Below are 23,910 nucleotides of genomic sequence, written 5' to 3'. Positions count from 1 at the left end.
CTGAACGGTTGGTCTGATAAAACAATAAAGACACAACTCCTACGCTGACAATCAGTTGGGATATTATACTAAAGCACTCAGTGCAAATGTAGATTGAAATTAACAGATAAATTGTGCTGTCATTCAAAGATCTGACACTGTGACAGGGTTAGGAGAAGTATTTTGCAATACTCCAATGTGAAGCATCTGTTATTGGCAGAAAACATGTCTCAAAATCTACAGTAGAGCCCCTTCGTACAAAATATGATATTTGAAATATGATGGAAGAAATAATGGAACCAGCCCATCAACCACCAGCCATTATCCACTCTTTAATCCACACATATCCGTTTTAAGTTCTGTTTCTGTGCGTATGTTTGTCCCTATACCTACGGCTGCTGAAATAGCTCACTGAGTGGATGTGTAATGGGAGGCTGGGGTTAAGAATGCGTGGCCTCCATTACCTCTGTTGCTTCTGCTCTCAAACTGTTTTGTTCAGATGTTCTCCACTCAGAGCCGTTTCTTGCTATAGGCTACTGTTTTATAATTTAAATCAATATTTTAAAGGTCTGTTTTTTAAGTGATTTTTAAGTGACAACTTTGTAATTAGGTACAAGCTTTAAAAGGGACACTGTACATCCCAATGTTTAATATAAAAACAGATTCATTTTAATTTTCTGTATTACTGCAACATCACTGCAGTTATAAAATAGGAATATGCGCTCATGATCTATTTTGCCTGATAAGGAACTTTGTCTTTGCAGGAGCAATTCTAAAATATTTTGGAGCTCCAGACGCTGAGCCAGATGGATCTTCTGAACTTCCTGACTAGGAAGCTCCAGGACCATCACATTCCTCATCCACCATGCATGAGATGGGAAAGTATCTGTCATATGAGGACATCATTGTTGTTTCATTTTCATTCTTGCGCTTAAAATAGATGTTGGTTTGTTGAATTTTTTTATTAAAAGTAAACACTCAAAATCTGTTTTTTTTTTTTGTTTTTTTTGTTTTTTTATTGACGTATAGAGGATTGTTGTTTTCCTTGTATTATAGTTTTTCATCAGTTTAACTTGCCTGAGCGGCTCAACTTAAGGTGTTTAATTTTAACTGTAGCCTGTTTTGCTCATGTAATAGATGGTGGCGTCTCAGTGGACCATCTAAGGGTTAGGAATCTCTTCGTCGAAGTTTGACAAACTAGGGGCCCCCAAACAGTATCTTGCTTAGGGCCCCCACAAAGCTAGAAACGGCCCTGTGTCCACTAATCTGATGGATTCATATCTTTATATATATATATATATATATATATATATATATATATATATATATATATATATGTATGTATGTATATGGCCATTATGTGCTGTGTGTGACAGAGGTGAGGATTGGATCTGAGTCTCGGTCCACTGGTTTCCACATGATCTGTGTTCCGCCTTGTGGCGTTAAGTCATAGTTCTTAGTCGGACCAGTTCGAACACAACGCGGAAATCATCTAGCGTGGTTAGATCTTTATCTGTAACTACAAGTCAATATTGTTCTTTAGTGCGTGATGTACATGTTTACTTTCAGTAATGTATTTTATTACGTTCGTGACTGTATCGGGTTTCTCGGGTTACACCATGCCTCAGGTTAATTAGTCGATTTGTTTACATTTATTGAGTCATATAGATAACGTGTGTAGCAGTGAGTTTGGTGATACTATGGATGTTTATTTCATTTCCATATATTAAGAGCATCTAGTTTTATTGTGTAAAAAACATGAGAGATGTTATACTTTTGTAATGTTTATTTTCTGTTTATTCTTTTAGTCTTACAGACTTGAATGGAGAAAACCTTAAGAAATAAAACTGAGGAAGAAAAGAGAACAGAAGATAAGACATCAATCCTCAACAAAGTTTCCCTTCTTCATGCTGTTATCTGTCTAGCCGTACAAAGCTGACGTCGTACTGCGAGGGCAGAATAATCTGACTTCACTGCCTTCCACCAACCTTCTTCTGATAATGATGCTAAGGTCATCTCACATCTTTTTTGACATCCACAATGAGCTTCTTCATTTCGTATGTGCATTAGTTTACACGATTCTCACATGATTCGTTGCTGTAATATCTATTGGGAACACTTGTTCCAACTCCTCCTGGAAGTCATTTGATGGAACATATCACAGTATGTGTATCCATTCATTCTAAACATCATTAAAACGCCATAAAATGCAGTAAATATAGGAACATACAATAGTAACACAGTTTAAACCAGGGATTAAAGATATAGATGAAGTATACTTCAGCCGTGATGAAATCAATCACTGACAAATTTCAGTCAGAGACTTGCCACACCATAAGAAATAACACCTGGGACTTGCTATATGCTAATGTTAAAGAGGCATACAGCTCCAACGCTGTTCCTCTCTGTCAGAGGTCACTACTATATACAGGACTGTTAAGTGAGCCTGATGGAGCGTGACAGGATTCCCCCCCCCCCCCCCCCCCCCCCCACACACACACACACCAAAAAATAAATAAATAAATAAAAGGGACATTTAGTCACAGGACTTAGACTAAATAGGTGCCAAAATTAACACTTCCCTCCATCCCCCTGCAGTTCAGGTACAGTTCCAAATAAGATAGGCCTACTTCACATTAAATACTTTCCAAACTTCCGTTATCGGCCACCAAAGAAGATTCAAGAATCTTGAATCTAGAGTCTATTGAACTGGCTCAGTTCAGTCCTACCAAATTTGATTGATATATAATCAATAAACGGCACCATTCAAACATCTTACATCTCAGTCGGCAGAGTGAGCACCACTGGTCAGAAATGTCTGCATCGGGGGCCATAATAAGATTTCAGATGGGAACCCACTGTCCATGTAGTGGTGAGAAGAGCAGGCACCCTCCCAGTTTACACAGTTAAACCTGAGAACAGGGATGGTCCCCTAAAGGTTGTTTTTCAACCACTGTGCCGCGGCACACTAGTGTGCCGTGAGAGATCGTCAGGTGTGCCGTGGGAAATTATCCAATTTCACCTAATGGTCTAAAAAACATTTTTTGAAAACGAATTAATTATTACCTGCAAATAATATGCCATTGTCAAGTTTCTGTGTATCTGTCTGTGTATCAGAGGTTGCGCTAGGCTTTTTCGTTGTCGGTCATTTTGACTGACAGGGTCATAAAAATCCCGTCATAATCTATTTTTACCCGTCACTTTAATTTTTTTAAAATGACAATAAAGACATATTCAATAGAATTTAATTTTCATCAAAGTTTAATTAACTTTAAGTACTTTTTCAGAAGAGTATTGACTTTAAATGGTAACAAAAACAACAACAACAACAACAAAAGTTTCGGCTGCTGATAGTCAATGCTGCCGACACGTCTTGTCCATACTCGGAACGGGACTGCTAGCTAAACAGCTCTTAGACGGTACCATAGGGTTGAAGTGCTTCGGTGGTATGCAAATTCCATTTTGGTAGCCGCATAGACCATTGATGTATATACTAGACGTATACATATGGTTAGCCGAGCTCTGACGTGTGCATCAGTGTAATCGGTGTACCAGGAAATCGTGCACCGACAAAAGTTCCGCGATGTTTGGAACGCAAACTGTGATGAGAGACAAGAGCCAATTAATAAGGTCACTCGCCACCAAGTGGCCAGGGATGACCTTCAGATTTTTCCATCACATTTAAAAAAATGACGGAAGATATTCGGTTAACCCGACCCCTGCTGAGTATATAAGACTTTTTTCTTTGTGTTTATTTGATTTCTTTTCAAGACAATTTGACAAGAATGACTTTAAATTGTTAATATAGGCTACAGAGTTTCATTTTTTTAACATTTTCGGTTGGTGGTGTGTCTTGTGATTTTTTCAATGAAAAAAATGTACCTTGGCTCAAGAAAGGTTGAAAAACACTGCCCTAAAGGCATTACATAGAGAGGAGGAAAGCAGTGCAAAAGCCAGTAACACGCCAGCCAAGAACCCATTCACATCCTGCTGTAGAGGACGAGAGTTCTTCAGACAAAGGAGATGACGTACTCATTCCAGTTTATTTGAGTTTCTCCTGTCCCCACAGTCTGTGAGAATCCTGTGCAGCTTGATCTACCTATGACCAATGTCCAAGATACTCAGCATACTGAACCTCCAGGCATTCGTCCTGTTAAGAGTCCTGTAAATGTTCAGAATGTAGTATGGCATTAGAGATTGAGAACCTGAGAGAAAGGAGGAAACAGATACGATGGAAGTAAAGGATGGAACAGTCCTAGTGGATACAGAGGAGACAGAGGAAAAAACAGACACAGATAATTCTGTCAGGAGACCTGAGAGAAACCGTCAGCCTCAACAACGGCTTGATAATACTGAGTTGGGCAATCCCTTGATCACAGCAGTGAAATCATTCTTTCAAGGACTGTCCAAGGACTATGCTGATGTATATAAGAGGGAAGTTGTTTTATTTTGCTATTGCCAATTTAAAAAAAGAAGTAATTTGTTAATTCATATGATCAGAGTAAAATTACATTTTATTTTGTAAATACAAGCCATTGAAGGAATTTCATTTCAATTGTGTAATTTTTGGCGCAGTTTTACTCGCACTAGTAGGCCTATAGTGCATGAGGAATAATTAGGTATACTTCTTTGATACTACTGAAAACAATGTATTTTGAATCTTAATGGTTACTTACCATAGGTATAACTGAAACACTGTTCATATGAACAGTGACGTGTAGGGTAGTCTACACCTTTAAATGTCTCGTTAGGGCACCACCTCCTGTTATCGTAGGAAGAACACGGTTTAAATCAGTTTATCAGTCTCAGTTAAATAATTTGCATATCTGAAGGAGTGAATCCTTTACTACAATTTGTACCAGTCATTCTCTGCCGTAAAACAACATCACAAACAACTTCTTAAGTGTGAATAAATATTTATTTAATAAAGTGACAACTATGAATAAATGAGGGACTAATAGAATATAGGAGTGTAATCAAATGAACGAATATAATAAGGTATGAAATAGTTAATTTCTGGAGCGATGGTAAGAGATGGAGGTGTTTAAGTCCTAAACTAAAGGGAATAGATTTGATACCTAATCTAATCAATCTTCTCTAAAAGATGTTAGTAGGGAGTTTCAAAGTAGTGACACCAACTCTTTGTCTTAAGCGGTAGGAACGATTCAAGCCTACTTTTGTAGAGTCTTCTCGGCGTCGGTGATGGCGGAGCGTCGGTGTGACGAGATGGTGACGAAGCGGCACAGCTGATGCAGGTCTCTCTGGGACCGGTAGACAGGACTTGTTGCTTGGTCTGCAACTCCAACACCCAGCTTTGCTTGAGAGCGCTGTAGGTGTTCAGTCAAAGGCAGATGACACTTGGCAATGTCTTTGTGTTTGAAGAAAGAAGTCGGATCGTCACGTCTTCTTGATGTCGTTGCTATGGCAACAGCTTCTTGATTTCTTGATCCGTCGAAGAGATTGGGTCTTTCTCTGATATCCCAGCTGACTACGCTGGCTAATTTATAAACGATGTTGGTTAGTACTTCGGTTCGTAGAGTATAAAAATGAATAAAGCTAGAAAAATATTTAAGTCACTATAAAAATCGTACGTCGGGAAAAACATCCGACGAGAAACAAACAGAGCTTGAAAAGGACCGTATTGTCAATATTCAAGTTGTTCTTAAAGTTACTAAGTATAAACGTGACTCAGTACGTAAAGAAGAAAACTAAAATAAAAGTAAACGTTAATGGAAAGTGGAAAGTGCAAAAGTCCGGAGAAAGTGCGGCGAAAGAGCGGCGGAAAGAGCGAAAGTATAAAAGTCCTAAAAGAGCGGAGAAAGTGCGGAGAAATGGGTGCGTCTCTCTGGTTTTATGAGTTAATTATTCAGGGCGTGTTTGGATCGGGTTTCCATATTCTTCGCGCGGAAAGAGAAGAGAACGCCTTCTCCTTTGTCTTGAGGTGTCTTATTGCCTGATCTTCTTAACCTATTTTATATTACTAAATTTAATCATTCCATCACTCATCATGACTCGTTAGCAATGTTTTCCGTATGCGACAACACTCAACATTACAACATGAGGTATCAGAATGATTACATCAAAGTAACTCAAAAGCATCAATAAATTAATAAACTCAAGTTCTCTTTACATTGACATTTTGCTAATAATAAAAGGTTGAGGTTTCTAAAATAACAATTTCAACAGTTATGATTTCAACTAATAACTACTATTAGTATAAGAACATACCTAAGTTTCAACATTCTTTAACTTCAACAATTGACTAAAAGAGAGAAAATACTTTTAAAGATAGCCACTTGATGGCAATGTTGATCCATCCTTACTGTGACAAATTATGTGAATTTGGGCTAGCTTTATCGTACAATGATCAAAATCGTCTCATTGTGATCGTAAGCACTTCCTGAACAATAATATATAACTTACCAAGTTATTACATTTTCGATAGTCATATTATAAAACTTAGGTGCTTTTCAGACGAAAATGCAGATCAGAGTCTGGTTCTGGGGAAAGAAAGTTATTTACGACCGGCTTATCAGTGTTTCGCTCTCTTGGTCATTTCAAGAGAGGGGGGGCAAAACCTGTTAAAATGGTATGTTTGCATTCGTCTCTGAAAAAGAAAATTAGTACATCACAAGTTTAAAACATAATTGAACATCACATTAAGGCTTCTAGACTTTGTCCTTCGAATCAATTCATTCATTCTTTGTAGTTCCTGATATCATGTTGATGTTCTTTCGATTCAGGACTAATTAGTCCAGAAACAAGAGTGGGACATTCCACAAGAGGTGTAAATCTGTCTCTTTTTGCTCAGATGGCGTCCTCAGCATTAGGGAGGTCCGATAGTCTGGGTCTGTTCAGTGTTTAGACATGGCACCTTTATGGCTAAGGTGTAAAAGGTTGATCTGTTAGGAGAGTTCTTCTGCAAAACAACTCCGTAAATTTAAATTCCAGAGAGGGGAAGAATTGAGAGGACCACAGGTTCCTACAGACGCATGTGAGTTCTTGAATGTCCTCATATTTGAACTTTGATATCTTTGAATGTTTAATGTTGTACAACTGAAACTAAAGATTTGAGATTTGATAAGACTGAAGATATATTTATGAGGTTTGATGCAATATATAGCAGTTTTGACATTTGAACCTTTAATGATGCATCTGAGAATAGAGTATAAACAGATATGACCTTGTTTATAGGTCAGGTTTTTTGAGAGGACGGGAAAATTCGAGGACCAGGACGTGATCCCGATTGTGTCAGATGGCGAGTGACCTATGAAGAAAAGACACCGACAAGGAGATACACATGTACGCACACACATATATTCGCATTACACTCCCATGAACGTTTAATATCAGGTGCACCTGTAACAATTTTCACTTTTAAAGTGCCCAAACGGACACTCTTATTTAATTTTTCCATGTGCACACTTTTTGTTTCTGGTCATTTGGATCATTATTTTAAATTTTTTGTATAAATTGAACATTTTTTCTCAATTGTAACTGTTGTAACTGTAAAAATACAAGTGTCGCTACTCAACGTTTATTCTTTTGCCTGACTCTTTATTGTTGCTCAGCGTATTGGCTCCTGATGAATTTGGTGTCTTCTGATTCTGGCTGGGTTCTTATTACTAGTCCAACTCGTTATTATACTGTAATTCAATTTTATAAATTTTATTTAATTTTATATCACTAAAATTGTGACATGTGTCTCACTTTGTAGCTATTGTGTGTCTTTGTGGTTGTTTTCTGTCTCGTTGTAGTTATGGTTTTGTGTCACTTTGTAGCAGTTTTGTGCATCTTTGAAGTTGTTTTGTCACTTTCTGGTTTATCATAGTTGCATTACTGTAGATGTTTTGTGGTATTCTGTGGTTTTGTCTATCTTTTTGTAGTTTTGCATATATGTGGTATATATATTATAAGATTGCATTTTACTGTGGTGATTTCTTCATGTATTCATTTTTATGAGGTTAATACAACTAAAGTGACAAAATCTGATTAGTGAGACCTAAGGAAATGTACTCTGCTGTATGCACTTCTGCTCAACCTCCTTATTTGTTGCTTTGAGCCAGACTTCTGACTGGTCAGGTGATGTGTCGTATGGGATGGACATACTGCCAGGTTATAATGTAATGATGAGATGGAAATAGTCAGAAGAACAGACGGACAGTAACAAGACCTCACGGAAGAGCTGCCTTTGACAAACAAAGATGTCAAGTGAAGAGCAAACAGAACTTTGTGAGTATATCTTTGTAGTACTACAGTGATAGTTGGGGTAGTGTTTGGGTTTGTTTTATGGGACAATAATAATTTCTTGAGACATAAACCTGCACCATGTTTGGATTGAATTTGATTTGATATTGAAAGAAATCATGAGATCAAAATCAATGAGATTTGATGTTTTATATTGCTTTGAGTATATGCAGTGTCAGACAGTCTCATTATCACCAAGTAACATTTTAGAGAGTATTTCAATGGTGGTGATTGCACTGCAACTGGAAACTATTAAGTTCACATATAAATTTTTTTGTATGATTTTTCCCATTTGATTCATTATGACATTAAGTCATTATAAACACCTAGAAAGAAGCTAATCAGGATTACAGATGAAGAGATGGAGGAGACAGAGGTGAAAGTCAATTGTAACGTTGATCATTTATGACTTATTGTAGTGGTGCCTGCTGCTGAAGACGTCATGCTGGGGTCTGAGCAGTGATGGGCATTTGTGCCATTAACTGACATTTTATCGACCAAATCAATTATCAAACATCAAACTGATTAGTAATTTGAGATCAGTGAATGCATGTTGGTCAGCAGTTGAAACAGGCTCCATTGAGACAGATTTGAGTGTTTAAAGTAATCTGTAGTCAGTGCTGAAGACTGGGGATGTACATGAAGACATGGAGATCACAGCTGTACATTTCTCATATTCTAAGCCTTTCCAACAGATGAGATGAATCCACACCAGAAAGAGCTGAGGATCGTCCTGGTTGGGAAGGTGGGAACTGGGAAGACCTCTTCCGGAAACATCATCCTGAGAGGAACATGTCCATTCCCAAAACCTACGACCTCTTTTGGACTCAACACAAAGGAGTGTCAAATGGAATCAGAGACTACTGGTGATACAAAGGTGATTGTTGTTGATACTCCAGGTCTTTGCAGCACTTCTCTGTCTGAGGAAGAGACGGTGAATCAGCTCAAGAAGTCCATCACACGGGCCAAACCTGGTCCTCATGTGTTCCTTCTTGTGATGAGATATGAGAGTACCTTCACAAAAGAGGAAGAAAAAACACTGGAGATTCTTCAGCGCACTTTTGGCAAAAATGTGATGGCCTACACTCTGATTTTGTTCACCCATAAAAAGGATGTGGACAAAACGTCCATGGATGAATACATAAATAAAAATACAGGCCTCAGAGGCTTACTCATTCAGTGCCACTGGAAATACCACGTTTTCAACATTAAAGGAAAGAACAACACCCAAGTCCCTGAGCTGCTGGACAAGATCAATGACATGGTGACAAACTCAAAAGGAAGCTTTTACTCTTTTGAGATGCTCAAAGAGGCTGAAAATGCAGCGAAGGAGGCTGAAAATGCAGTGAAACAGCAACAAGAGAATGAAATCAAAGAAACAGAGGAACCAAAAAGCTGGGTAGAGTCTCTGAAAATGACTGGTTTAATTGGAGCAGCTGCTGGGTGTGTGATGGGGTACTTTGTTTCTGGGGGTCAGCTGACGGCTAAGATAGGAGCTATGGTGGGAGCTGTCGTGGGTGCGATACTGGCAATGATACTAGTATGTTCAGCAATAATTGTCACAAACCGAATCAAGCGATGCTGCAAATAAAAAAAAAACAAAGGTCGTCTTCAGTCTGAGATCAGACCAAGTTTAAAATATTAAAGGCCATTCACACAGTGGATGAGTGTTTAGTTCAGTACAGTGGAAGGCAAGAAGATGGTGGTGGAGGAGAGGAACGAATTATAAATAAATGTTTCAAACCTTTTCTTATTGCGAGAAGTGACTTCTATTACATTACTGTCTGGTGTGTCTGGGTTCTGATATTTTTTAGACCAAATGATTAATCAGTTAATTAAAAACATAAATAATTAAACCGTTAAAACTCATAGAGTTTACATTCCACGTAAACAAATTGTAGATAGATAGATAGATAGATATAGCCTGGTCGTTACCATCCTATGTTTCCGCCCAAAATTTGATTTCGGTCTCGCACGGAGTCTGGCCCAATTGCACTTCCGCTGTTCGCGTGTAACCGCGCCAATCAGCGAACAGTTGAGTGATGACGCGGAACTCGCCTGCCGAGTCGCTTGTAGTCCAGCGAAGCTTGTAGTTCAACAGCATAGCAACAATGGCGACGGAGGAAGAGACGCTAGAAGCCATCCGCGAAGTTGTTTCAACTCTCGAGAGCATCACGGAATTAAAACCAGAACAAGAGGCTTGTCTTGTCAATTTTATAAATGATAAATTTTATAAATTGATTTAACTGGAAGCGGAAGTGGTAAGCGTAAGAGCCTGAACTCCGGCGCACAATATACGTCATTACCAAACGTTGCTGATTGGTTAAGTCTGTGAAGGTTCTCAGTCATCCAGGTCATGGTATATCCAAAAAAGGTTTAAAAAGGCAACTGGACTGATTGGTTAAGGGAACTCCAATGATTTTAAACCTCAAAATAAGCATCCGCCCATTACGGAGACAGATTCCTATTACATTGTGCCAGACTACGTGCGAGACTGAAATCAAATTTTGGGCGGAAGTACGTAGGATGGTAACGACCAGGCTAAGATAGATAGGGATGTAGATTACAGATCTGATTTATTATATTTGCTGCGTTTGGACTCTGTCAGATCAAACGATCCAATGACAGTCTGTGTTGTACATTAATCTTGTTTTGACTGTGGTCATTCTGTCGGGGGATTTTAGGGTTTTCAGGCTGTAACGTGTATCTGTTTGTTTGAAATAATCCCTTCATTACCTGATTTGTATTTCCCCTGGATTATTCACATAAGATTATTATTAGCAGTATATTTTCTGTTTATTTCTTAGTTACCTGATGTCAGATGTTTGAAAATGTGAGGACTTGCTGTTCTCATTTTTATTTACCTGTGAACTCATTAATCACATTGTCATTGTAGGTGCTGGTTTGGGCTCTGGGACATTGTAATGGATCATTCTTGTTTTTGCACCGCAATATTATCAGATCCTGTGGCAACAAAACAACACATTTTTTCTGAATGAAGCTGAATGAACCAGCTCAAACCTAAACTAAGCTGAAAGACACCAAAATGCTGCGTAGAGCTGAGGGCAATAGTTCATGTCTCATTCACAAACATGTCATTGAAAATGTGAGGACTTCCTGTTTTCTTTGGCCTTATTTACATTTGAATGTGTTTTTCACATTTAAAGACCCGTAATAAATTGTAAACACATGCTCATCATTGTAAAATAACACTTTTATTGTCAACAAAAATTGTCTAAAAAGCCTGCATAAAACATCAAATACGTGTCAAATGTTAACTTGAGGGATTTGATGTAATATTTAAATAAAGTCATGCTGAAAACTCATCAGTGACTGTCTTTGTAGAATTAATACACTAAATTCCAAGTTGATTTAACTTAAAATCTTGTAATATCAGTCGCTTTGTCCATTTATTTCATTTACCAATGTAAGTAAAATGGTTGCCTAGCCTCCATGTTAGCTCAGTTTTCAAATGTTTGCTTTAATGTACGGATGCACCGAAAATTTTCGGCTGAAAAACTGAAAATGCACTTCTGGGCCATTTTCGTCTGAAAATTGCTGCGGTTGTTGCTTGCATCATCACAACATGTTGTTTTGGCCGTGTTGTTTCAGTGATAAACCCGAAAATGCCCGAAAGAGCATTTTCGTTTTTTAGGCCGAAAATTCTCGGACTTTTTATCGCCGAAACAACACGTGCAAGCAACAACCGCAGCAATGTTCGGCCGAAAATGTCCCGAAAGTGCATTTTCAGTTTTCGGACGAAATTTTTCGGTGCATCCCTACTTTAATGGACACATTAAAGTATGTTCTCATCTGTTAATGAAACTGGTTGATTAACACAAAATGACTTGTAACTTCTACTGATGATCTGCAGGAGGCAGTAAAACCACAGAGGCTTTTTATGAACCAGTTGCTGCCAAACCTCTGCAGATACAGTCAGTCCGGGCGGCCGGTGCCTGCTTGTTCTTCTATAGAAAAATAAACATGAAAAACACACACACACCTGGAATAGGTGGTTCGGGTGGTCGATAGAGAGCAGCAATTAAATAGAGCAGGTCGACTCAGTCTGGTAGTTTAAAGGAGTAAAGCTGAGTCAGGGACAGAGGAGAGAGCTTTATGTTCTCAGAATAACCAAATGTGGATTTTCTTTCTGATTCTGTTTCATGTTCTTTAAGTATTTAATATTCCTCCTGCTTGGTCTTAAAGCTATACTTGAAAGGTGACAAACACAAACATGCTTGACTGCAGAATTCAGTCAGTCAGTATCAGTTGTTCTCATTGGTTTGATTCCTGGTATCTTCGGATATCATCTCTGGATAGAGAACAAAGGGACCTCAGTCAGTGGGAGACGTATTGCAACAGATCTGAATGGCAGTGTAGACAGGCTCTCTTCAGAGTGAAAAAAAGCCAAAAGCTTGATGTGTGCCACGATCTCAGAAAGTTGTTAGTAACCTGTGAGCCTGTCAGAGCAAGTCCAGATATTACCACAGAGACGTTTCTCCCCCTCAGGTTTGCGTGACAGAACAGTGATAAAACATCAAGACAGATTTAAAAGATGTTCTACGAAAGTACGCTCTTGTTTTATTATCATGAAAAATAAGATAAGAAGGAATATTTTTCTAATAAAAGCAAGTTTGGAAGATGTTTTATGAAATAACAAGCAACAGTAGCATGTATAAACTTTGAAGACCTGTATTTGTATGATATGAAGCTATTAGGCAACTTTTTTCCACATTTGTTCCAAAACAAACTGCATGTGGCAACAGGCTGAGCAGGGAGTTCCAGACATCCCTCTCTCCTTACAAGCCCACCAAGTTTCGTGCAATGCAGTCTATAGGGGGAGGCTACTGGTGACTTATGCCTCTGCGTCCCGGTCGGGGAGGACTTTGCCGCGGCATGGACCCCTTTATGATCGCTTGCGATCAGATAGTTGTAGTTGTTTTTGTCACTTTGTAGTTTATCATAGTTGCCTTACTGTAGATGTTTTGTGTTATTTTGTAGTTGGTTTGCCTGTGTAAATGTTTGTCTTGCTGTATTCGTTAGGTGTCTCTTTGTAATTATTTTTGTCTATCTTTTGTAGTTTTGCATAAATGTGGTATACATATTATAAGCTCAGCCTCCTTATTTGTTGCTTTGAGCAAGACTTCTGACTGGTCAGGTGATGTGCTGTGATGGGATGGACATACTGCCAGGTTATAATGTAGGGATGAGATGGAAATAGTCAGAAGAACACACAGACAGTAACAAGACCTCACGGAAGAGCTGCCTTCGACAAACAAGGATGTCAAGTGACGAGCAAACAGAACTTTGTGAGTATATCTTTGTAGTACTACAGTGATAGTTGAGGTAGTGTTTGGGTTTGTTTAATAGGACAATAATTATTTCTTGAGACATAAACCAGCAACCGTTTGGATTGAATTTGATTTGATATTGAAAGAAATCATGAGATCAAAATCAATGAGATCTGGTGATTTATATTGTTTTGAGTATATGCAGTGGACAGTCTCATTATCACCAAGTAGCATTTTAGAGAGTATTTCAATGGTGGTGGTTGCACTGCAACTGGAAACTATTAAGTTCACATATAAATGTTTTTGTATGATTTTTTCCCATTTGATTCATTATGACATTAAGTCATTATAAACACCTAAAAAGTAGTTAATCAGGATTACAGATGAAGAGATGGAAGAGACAGAGGTGAAAGTCAGTTGTAACGTTGATCATTTATGACTTATTGTAGTGGTGCCTGCTGCTGAAGACGTCATGCTGGGGTCTGAGCAGTGATGAGCATTTGTGCCATTAACTGACATTTTATCGACCAAATCAATTATCAAACATCAAACTGATTAGTAATTTGAGATCAGTGAATGCATGTTGGTCAACAGTTTGAAACAGGCTCCATTGAGACAGATTTGTGCGTTTCAAGTAATCTGTGGTCAGTGCTGAAGACTGGAGATGTACATGAAGACATGGAGATCACAGCTGGGATATTTCTCATATTCTAAACCTTTCCAACAGATGAGATGAATCCACACCAGAAAGAGCTGAGGATCGTCCTGGTTGGGAAGGTGGGAACTGGGAAGACTTCTTCAGGAAACATCATCCTGAGCGAAACATGTCCATTCCCAAAACCTACGTCCTCTTTTGGACTCAACACAAAGAAGTGTCAAATGGAATCAGAGACTATTGGGGATACAAAGGTGATTGTTGTTGATACTCCAGGTCTGTGCAGCGTTTCTCTGTCTGAGGAAGAGACGGTGAATCAGCTCAAGGAGTCCATCAAACGGGCCAAACCTGGTCCTCATGTGTTCCTTCTTGTGATGAGATATGGGAAAGTCTTCACAAAAGAGGAAGAAAAAACACTGGAGATTCTTCAGCGCACTTTTGGCAAAAATGTGATGGCCTACACTCTGATTTTGTTCACCCATAAAAAGGATGTGGACGAAACGTCCATAGATGAACACATAGATAAAAATACAGGCCTCAGAGACTTACTCATTCAGTGCCACTGGAAAAACCACGTTTTCAGCATTAAAGAAAAGAATGACACTCAAGTCCCTGAACTGCTGGACAAGATCAATGACATGGTGACAAACTCAAAAGGAAGCTTTTACTCTGATGAGATGCTCGAAGAGGCCGAAAATGCAGTGAAACAGCAACAAGAGAAAGAAATCAAAGAAACAGAGGAACCAAAAAGCTGGCTAGAGACTCTGACAATGAGTGGTTTAATTGGAGCAGCTGCTGGATGTGTGATGGGGTACTTTGGTTCTGGGGGTGAGCTGACGGCTAAGATGTCAGCTGTGGTGGGAGCTGTCGTGGGTGGGATACTGGCAATGATACTAGTATGTTCAGCAATAACTGAATCAAGCGATACTACAAATAAAAAAGAAAGGCCGTCTTCAGTCTGAGATCAGACCAAGTGTAAAATATTAAAAGGCGTTCACACAGTGGATGAATGTTTAGTTTAGTTCAGTGGAAGAAGATGGTGGTGGAGGAGAGGAACGAATTATAAATAAATGTTTCAAACCTTTTCTTATTGCGAGAAGTGACTTCTATTACATTACTGCCTGGTGTGTCTGGGTTCTGATGTTTTTTAGACCAAATGATGAATCAGTTAATTAAAAATATGAATAATTAAATCGTTAAAACTCATAGAGTTTACATTCTTTCACACTGCATCCCTTGTAAACAGCAAACAGTTCTGATGTTGAGCCAATGAGCCTGGCAATGAATGTGGTTTATCAGTTTGGTTTATTGTCTCTGTGATCTTAAGATCATGATGCCATGTCCTTCCAAACAACCACCAAAACAGCCACACCTTTGAACCACCATGTCCTTGGCAGAGTTCAATAATTAAACAGGAAATTCAACAAAGAAAAACCGTTGTCCATCCCACCTTCCACTTCAGGTTTGCCTCAGATCCATGTAAACATGGCATATAGATAGATGTTTATTTCTTAGTTACCTGATGTCAGATGTTTGAAAATGTGAGGACTTCCTGTTTTCTTCGGTCTTATTTATGTTTGAATGTGTTTTTCACATTAAAAGACCCTTAATAAATTGTAAACACATGCTCATCGTTGTAAAATAACACTTTTATTGTCAACAAAAATTGTCTAAAAAGCCTGCATAAAACATCAAATACGTGTCAAATGTTAACTTGAGGGATTTGATGTAATATTTAAATAAAGTCATGCTGAAAACTCATCAGTGACTGTCTTTGTAGAATTAATACACTAAATTCCAAGTTGATTTAACTTGAAATCTTGTAATATCAGTCGCTTTGTCCATTTATTTCATTTACCAATGTAAGTCAAATGGTTGCTAACATTGGCTGTCTAGCCTCTATGTTAGCTCGGTTTTCAAATGTTTGCTTTAATGGAAACATTAAAGTATGAATAACTCCTAAGTAAAGATGTTAAACTATTTTGTCGTATTAATGCAACTTTCTCATCTTTTAATGAAACTGCTGGATAAACACAACATGACTTGTAACTTCTACTGATGATCTGCAGGAGGCAGTAAAACCACAGAGGCTTTTTATGAACCAGTTGCTGCCAAACCTCTGCAGATACAGTCAGTCCAGGCGGCAGGTGCCTGCATGTTCTTCTATAGAAAAATAAACATGAAAAACACACACACACCTGGAATAGGTGGTTCGGGTGGTCGATAGAGAGCAGCAATAAAATAGAGCAGGTCGACTCAGTCTGGTAGTTTAACCCATTCAGACCGGATCACGCATCTGTGCGTGTTTACCTTTAAGACCGGATCACGCATCTATGCGTAGTTACCATTAAGACCGGCAAACGCGTCTGTGTCATTTTGAGCGTTGTCGTCTTTTTCGAGGCACATGGCCAATTATATGCACTGTGATTGGCTGAAATATTCTTGGGTGAGTGACAGAGATGCTTAGGGATTTTATTTAAACTCATGTGACTAATAAAACGCTTTGTCATTGGTCGAAATAAGCCTACACGTGGAGTATGTTTTGGTCGAAAATTTTAAACACCGTGCTAGCGATCCGTCATGGCTGACTCAAGTGAAGGAAGTGATATTGACGAAGTAATTGGAAAAATAGATCTTTACTAATTTTCAAAATTTTAAAAATGTTTGGTGTTTATTGATTTTTAAAAAAAATGCATTTGAAGATTATGCCCTAGAAAGTCAGTCAAGTTGAAAGCCAAAGAAGTAAGCTGTCAAATGCTTTTTATCTCATGTTTTTATCTGCTGCAGAGCCTGAGAAATTAAGGTTTAAGTGTTGACATATTTTGAAAAACCTCAGGTTTTGAGAGGGGGTTTACAGAAGAGTGTTTAGGCCTGAATGGGTTAAAGGAGCTAAGTCAGGGACAGAGGAGAGAGCTTTATGTTCTCACAATAACCAAATGTGGATTTTCTTTCTGATTCTGTTTCATGTTCTTTAAGTATTTAATATTCCTCCTGCTTGGTCTTAAAGCTACATGAAAGGTGACAAACACAAACATGCTTGACTGCAGAATTCAGTTAGTCAGTATCAATTGCTCTCATCGGTTTGATTCCTGGTATCTTCGGATATCAGCTCTGGATAGAGAACAAAGGGATCTCAGTCAGTGGGAGACGTATTGCAACAGATCTGAATGGCAGTGTAGACGGGCTCTCTTCAGAGTGAAAAAAAGCCAAAAGCTTGATGTGTGCCATGATCTCAGTTGTTAGTAACCTGTGAGCCTGTCGGAGCAAGTCCAGATATTACCAGCAAAGACGTTACTCCCCCTCAGGTTTGCGTGACAGAACAATGAGAAAACATCAAGACAGATATAAAAGGTGTTCTATGAAACTACGCTCTTGTTTTATTATTATGCAAAATAAGATAAGAAGGAATATTTTTGTAATAAAAGCAAGTTTGGAAGATGTTTTATGAAATAACAAGCAACAGTAGCATGTATAAACTTTGAAGACCTGTATTTGTATGATATGAAGCTATTAGGCAACTTCTTTCCACATTTGTTCCAAAACAAACTGCATGTGGCAACAGGCTGAGCTGCGAGTTCCAGACATCCCTCTCTTTAGCAACGCCAGGGCCAGTCCAGATATTTAATCTCTTCCCCAGGGTCTCCTCCCAGCTACCAGTAAATCTCAGAAAGCAAGTGCCCAAGTAGTATCCTCAACAGATGATTGGAAATTCGTAAAGTAGAATTAGAATCGATCATAATGATTTAACTGACTGACACTTCACTCCAATAGTTTCAGCCAATCTTTGATAGATTATTGACTGTTGACATAAATAACCGTGTTTCTGCTTCTGTTTCTGGAAGATGAGGCGTACCCCAAGGTTCAAACTTGGGCCCCATTAAATTTTCATTCATTGGCTAATACAGTTTTAACTTCTGTCCCCAAGAAGTTAAAAACCTTATTCACACCTTGACACTGGAGCCTCTGACAGACAAGGGTCGTTAGAGCAGCATTCACAGGGAAGAGGACAGGAACACCCCCCCCCCGCTCCCCCAACGACAGGTAGGTACCCAACCATTTCGGGAAATAAGCTGCACCGGTTTCTGGTTGTTTATACAACAAGCAAGTTTCAGTAGGAGTTTCCTATTTAAACTTCAAACTTCCTACCAGTCCCCTAGAACTGAAGAAGCTACTGGGATGAGTGGTGAAACGTCTTTTTAAAAAAGCTCTACAAGTCCAGTTACCCTTTTTTAAACGTTTTTTGGACATTCATTGGCATAACAACCCTGAACCATTTTTACAATTGTTCCAGATTACTGTGTCTGGAAATTTGCATGTTGTTTGAACCCCTGAGTTTCCGTTTGCAGTTGCATTTTGAGTCCTGCTTTGTGAGAAGCTGTGAGAAGCTGACTTCTCACAGATTTGTCACCGAACCAGTTTTCTCAAACTGGTTGGGTGGCACGTTCAAGAGGAGGGAACCACAGTGGCTTTGCCATATAAATAGGACTTAACCCACTGTTCAGTTACCCAACATCAAGACAACTGTCAAGACCTCAAAGACCAACTGCTTTTACAAGACATAGCAATGGGTAAGGATATTTTATATTCATTAATCTACATCACGTTGTATATAAACAAGCTATTTTCATCTGAGTACTATTGTTTTAATGTCTCATTAATATCTGTTCTGCTTAAATAGAAAGAAAAGCGAAAAACTATCATTTTTCACATTTAAGTATCCAGTACATAGTGCAGCTGACATGGTCTTACAATATAGATTTTATTTAATAACAAGCACAGTAGAAAAATGTGAAAGTAAAGCCCCAATTAGACCCAACAGAAGTCATAGATTTTGATATGGAAAGGGTAAATCTGTGCTCAGTATAGGAAATATTGCTGTGGGTCTTGACACTGGTGGCTTTCTGCATGGGATGAGGGGCAGAGTATGATAAACTAGACCTGGAGCTTGGATGTGAAGGCTGGAAGTGAACTGGAGGGTTTCAGTGTGTCTTTCTTGGCCAGTTCATACTGTAACAAGGAACTGGTTGAGGAGGATTCAAGAAACAGATTTTTGAACAGATGAAAAACACTAAACACGCTTGGAACAGGCTGGTAGTACAAAGACAAACTGGCCAAGTGGGAAGGGAACACAGAGGCTAAATAAGAGGGGAACAATAAGGCACAGGTGAGACACATCAGGGAGGGGCTGACAATCAGGGGTAGCAACCACAAGGAGGAGGTGAAGACATCTAGAATGACTGAGAGTTGAGCAACTTTCAAAATAAAACAGGAAATGCCACAAAAGCAGCAATACAGTTCAGCACGACCAGGTAGAATAGAATAGAAGAATAGAAAGCCTTTATTGTCATTATACACAGTACAATGAGAAGGTGCACCGCAGAGCTGGATGAGATGACGATGCAGTAAACTCTCTTCTCACAACTGTTGAGAGATTAAAACATAAATCTGTTTTGAAATGATCAAGAGACAGTGCTCCCACACTTAATCTTAACCATGTCTGTGTGAACTTCTATTCTGCAGAGGAGCTGAGGATTGTGGTCGTGGGAAAGGCCGGAAATGAGAAGACTGCACTCATCAACACCATCCTGGGGAAGGAGAGTAGAGCAGGGTACTATGGTTCAGAGTGCAAAGTGATCAAGGGAGTGTTTGAGAAGGAGCCAGTGGCTTTCATTGATACTCCTGGTCTGCTCCGCACCGACCTAACTGATGAAAAGTTAGAAGAGGAGCTCAGGAAATGCATCCTATATGCTTCTCCTGGTCCTCATGTGTTCCTGTATGTGAAGGAGAAAGAGCCTTTTACAACAGAGGAAGTGCGTGCTGTGAAAATCCTTGAGGGGATTTTTAAAAATTCAAAGGCGTTCTTCTTGGGCGTTATCATGAGTGATGAAGTCATATCTGAGAAAGACTGGACTATAATACAGAAGAGCTTCATGGGAAAATTCAGCGGATGCATTGTTTTCAACACAGAAGAGCCCAACGTGTCTGAGCTAATGAAGAAGATCAAGGAGATGGCTGAGAAACGTGGACATTACACCAATGAACTGAGCAAGAAGGCAAAGAAAATCAGCAAGAATCAAGGCAAAACAGCTGAAACCATTGGTCAAAAAATACAGCGTGGTCTTGTGGAGTTTTATCATTCACTGAAAATGTTTCTAAATAGGGAGGCAAAGTAGAATGACAAGTACATTAGATATTCAGAGGGATAAAATGCACCCTACTGAAAATTAATGCAACAATTCAACAAGCAAAAAGCTAAGAAGTGAGAAAATGAGAGGTGATGAATTAGACCAAACTGACTCTGTGATCCAAAGTCTCCACACTAGCAGCTAGTTTTTGACAAAGATATGTATATAAAGTTAACAGTTCACAACTTACCATCTACAACTTCAGTATGATAAAGGATCTTTACATGTTCAGATTTTTTTTTTATTTATTTTTTTAATATTGACTTTATTGGAAGAGTAAAGAGACAGAGAATGTGAAACCTCTCCATGTTTGTTGTTTTTTCTTTACTGTCGCTGTCATACAAATGAACAATCAATGTGTGTGATGTGAAAATGTGTAGCAGACATCAGACATAGATGTCTGTATATACTGAGTGAAACACGTCTATTCTCAAAACCTGCGTCCACAAAGAACGGTCAAACAGAATCGGAGCCAGATTTGGATTTGATTAGAATATAAATCAAGATGATCACCAGCAAAACACTTAAATATTTTATACTGTTTTTATTTTATTTATTATTCTGAAAAAGTCATTACAGAATAAATTTAGATAAGAAATCCAGTAAATAAATCCCCAAAACACACATAAGTGATTAAATAACAGCTATCAAGGAACATGTGATCCAAAGTAAAAAAAAAAAATCTAAATTTAACTTAAGAAAATTTTCAAAATATGGTGAATTCACCAATATGAGCTAGAGAATTATTATTATTTAATATTTTAAATATTACTTGAATAGATAAATACAGTAAAACATTTTTATATCACTGTTGTAATTCTTTGAAATGAAAACCTGATCAAAATAAAATAACAGTCGAAGAGGGACGTCTAATTTTGAGAACAAAATTTCTTTTTTAAATGTGTGGGCTTTATTCCGGGATTTTTTCCCTATATACACTATTGCCAAAAGTATTCACTCACCCATCCAAATAACTGAATTCAGGTGTTCCAATCATTTCCATGGCCACAGGTGTGTAAAATCAAGCACCTAGGCATGCTGACTGCTTCTACAAACATTTGTGAAAGAATGGGTTGCTCTCAGGAGCTCAGTTAATTCCAGTGTGGTACAGTGATAGGATGCCACCTGTGCAACAAGTCCAGTCTTGAAATTTCCTCGCTACTAAATATTCCACAGTCAACTGTCAGTGGTATTATAACAAAGTGGACGCGACTGGGAATGTCATCAACTCAGACGCGAAGTGGCAGGCCACGTAAAATGACAAAGAGGGGTCAGCAGATGCTGAGAGGCATAGTGCACAGAGGTCGCCAACTTTCTACAGTCACAGACCTCCAAACTTAATGTGGCCTTCAGATTAGCTCAAGAACAGTGTGTAGAGAGCTTCATGTAACGTTTCCATGGCAGCTGCATCTGATGAACCATCTGGATTTGGTGGTTGCCAGGAGAACGGTACTTGTCTGACTGCATTGTGCCAAGTGTGAAGTTTGGTGGGGGTGGGAGTGGGGGTGAGGGGGTTATGATGTGGGGCTGTTTTTCAGGAGCTGGGCTTGGCTTGGAATTGTGCAAAATCTCTTGGTATGCTGAAGCCCCTTACTAAATTCCCACAAACACACTCCTAAACCTTGTGGAAAGCCTTCCCAAAAGAGTTGAAAATGTTATAGCTGCAAAGGGTGGGCCGATGTCATATTAAACCCTATGGATTAAGAATGTCACTTAAATTCATATGCGTGTAAAGGCAGATGAGCGAATACTTTTGGCAATATAGTGTATCTGTTAGAAACACACAGATGTACAAAAGTATGGACCTGATCCTGTAAGTCATTATAATGATGAAACTTTCTCAGAATAAAGTTTTAGAAACAAACAGACGACTGTCATCATGACTTATGTTTTCACACAAATATGTCACCATCTGTGGCTCTTGTTGTTGTTGTTGTTTACTGTATTTACACGTATCAACAAACTGCTGAAAGATAAATTAACTGCATTAATGTCAGTTCAGTGCTGTTTAGTTTGTCTCTAAAGAGGAGGAGACCCAGAGGCACACATTTCATGGTGAGGATGAAAGTCCTCCTTCAGAGATGTTAGCTTATTTTAGCTTAGTTTAGCATAAACACTGAAAAAATGTCGCTAATCCAGCCGCGCTCTTTAGCCCATCATTAAAGTTAATACTCTTCACAAATGAGCCAGAAAGTGATGTCACAGCTGTCAGCATCACATGACCAGAAACATAAAACCCTTTAAGAGACTCTACAGTATCTAACTTCTGGTTGTGGTGAGTCAGTGCTGTCATGGTAACTGAAGATGATGTTGATGGATTGACGCTGTCTTAGTTTAGAGCGAGTAGAGTTTCAGCTGCTCCTCCATCTCTCCTTCTGTCACCTCCCCCAGCACCTCCTGGTTCTCCCTCAGCAGCAGGAAGATGGCCGCCAGCTGCTCCTGTTGCACCCTGGGAAGTCAACACACACACACGGTTCAGTCGTGCTTGTCGCTGCCTTCCCGTGTGTCACAGTAACAGAAAATCACATGAAATCTCACTGAAATCAAATTTGATTAACAACAAAGCAGAACGTCAGAGGCAACAGTCTGAACTTTACATGTTTAGACTCTTCAACAACAACATCCCAGATTCAAAACAAGCCCAAACCAAACCAGTACCAAACCAATACGCTGAGGCTCAGAAATTCACTGAGAAACTGTGAATAATAAGGTAAAATAAAACCTCTGAAACAATGTTTCCCCTTTCAAAATGAGTCTCAAACCAGTCTAAAACCAGTTTAAAATAAGTCCAACACTAAGACCAAAACCAAGTTTCTACACAGAGTCCTGCAATGGATTACATGAAGAGACAGAAGATGTTCTGCTCAAAATAAAGTCTGAAACAAAGTTTAAAGGGTGAGGTGGCAAGGTGGTTAGCACTGATGCCTCACAGCGAGAAGGTCCTGGGTTCGAATCCATGGGCCGACTGTGTGGAGTTTGCATGTTCTCCCTGTGTCTGCGTGGGTTCTCTCTGGGTACGCCGGCTTCCTCCCACTGTCCAAAGACATGCTGGTTTGTTAATTGGGGACTCTAAATTGGCCGTAGGTGTGCATGTGAAATGTGAATAGTTGTCTGTCTCTCTGTGTTAGCCCTGCGATAGACTGGCAACCTGTCCAGGGTGTACCCTGCATCTCGCCCGATGACAGCTGGGATAGGATAGGCTAGAAGATAAATGAATGAACAAAGTTTATTTTTGGACTTTTTTCAAAGTTATTTTAAAGTCTAAAATCAAGGTTTGAACTAGTCTCCAAAACTATATCTGAAACAGAGTATGAATCCAGGTCCAAAATTAAGTCCAGATACGAGTCCAAACGATATCCGAAGCCAAGTCTAAACACAGGATCCATCACAGAGTCCATCACAAAATAAGTCTAAAACGTCTAAAATGAGTCCAAAACCAAGTCCATAAAATGTCTACAATAAACTCTGCAACAACGTTTGAAATCAGTTTAAAATAAATCTGAATCTAATCCACAATCAGATGTAAAGCAGTTTGAGGTCAAAGTCAGAGTCC

General features: G+C 38.9%; 2 protein-coding genes across 2 annotated transcripts; both read left to right on the top strand.

The window, feature by feature from the left end:
* Window positions 1-12,893: 12,893 nt before the first annotated feature.
* LOC311506097 (GTPase IMAP family member 7-like) lies at window positions 12,894-16,101 on the top strand. Its single transcript, XM_084569977.1, has 2 exons — window positions 12,894-13,535; window positions 14,245-16,101. The coding sequence occupies exons 1-2, from the start codon at window positions 13,508-13,510 to the stop codon at window positions 15,132-15,134; spliced, it is 918 nt and encodes a 305-aa protein (XP_084426103.1). The 5' UTR covers window positions 12,894-13,507; the 3' UTR covers window positions 15,135-16,101.
* A 2,380-nt stretch (window positions 16,102-18,481) lies between these two features.
* On the top strand, window positions 18,482-20,660 carry LOC311506671 (GTPase IMAP family member 9-like). Its single transcript, XM_084570722.1, has 2 exons — window positions 18,482-18,740; window positions 19,693-20,660. The coding sequence occupies exons 1-2, from the start codon at window positions 18,737-18,739 to the stop codon at window positions 20,343-20,345; spliced, it is 657 nt and encodes a 218-aa protein (XP_084426848.1). The 5' UTR covers window positions 18,482-18,736; the 3' UTR covers window positions 20,346-20,660.
* The last annotated feature ends 3,250 nt before the right edge of the window (window positions 20,661-23,910 follow it).

Source organism: Chelon labrosus (assembly GCF_963514085.1).
Source record: "Chelon labrosus genome assembly, chromosome: 21".
NCBI lineage: Eukaryota > Metazoa > Chordata > Actinopteri > Mugiliformes > Mugilidae > Chelon > Chelon labrosus.
This window is presented reverse-complemented; position numbering and strand designations above follow the sequence as displayed.

Excerpts from the sequence above, each read along its gene's own strand:
- LOC311506097 (XM_084569977.1), top strand. The coding sequence starts at position 13,508 with ATGTCAAGTGACGAGCAAACAGAACTTT. Across the intron at positions 13,536-14,244 it reads TGACGAGCAAACAGAACTTT|ATGAGATGAATCCACACCAG; the intron begins GTGAGTATATCT and ends CCTTTCCAACAG.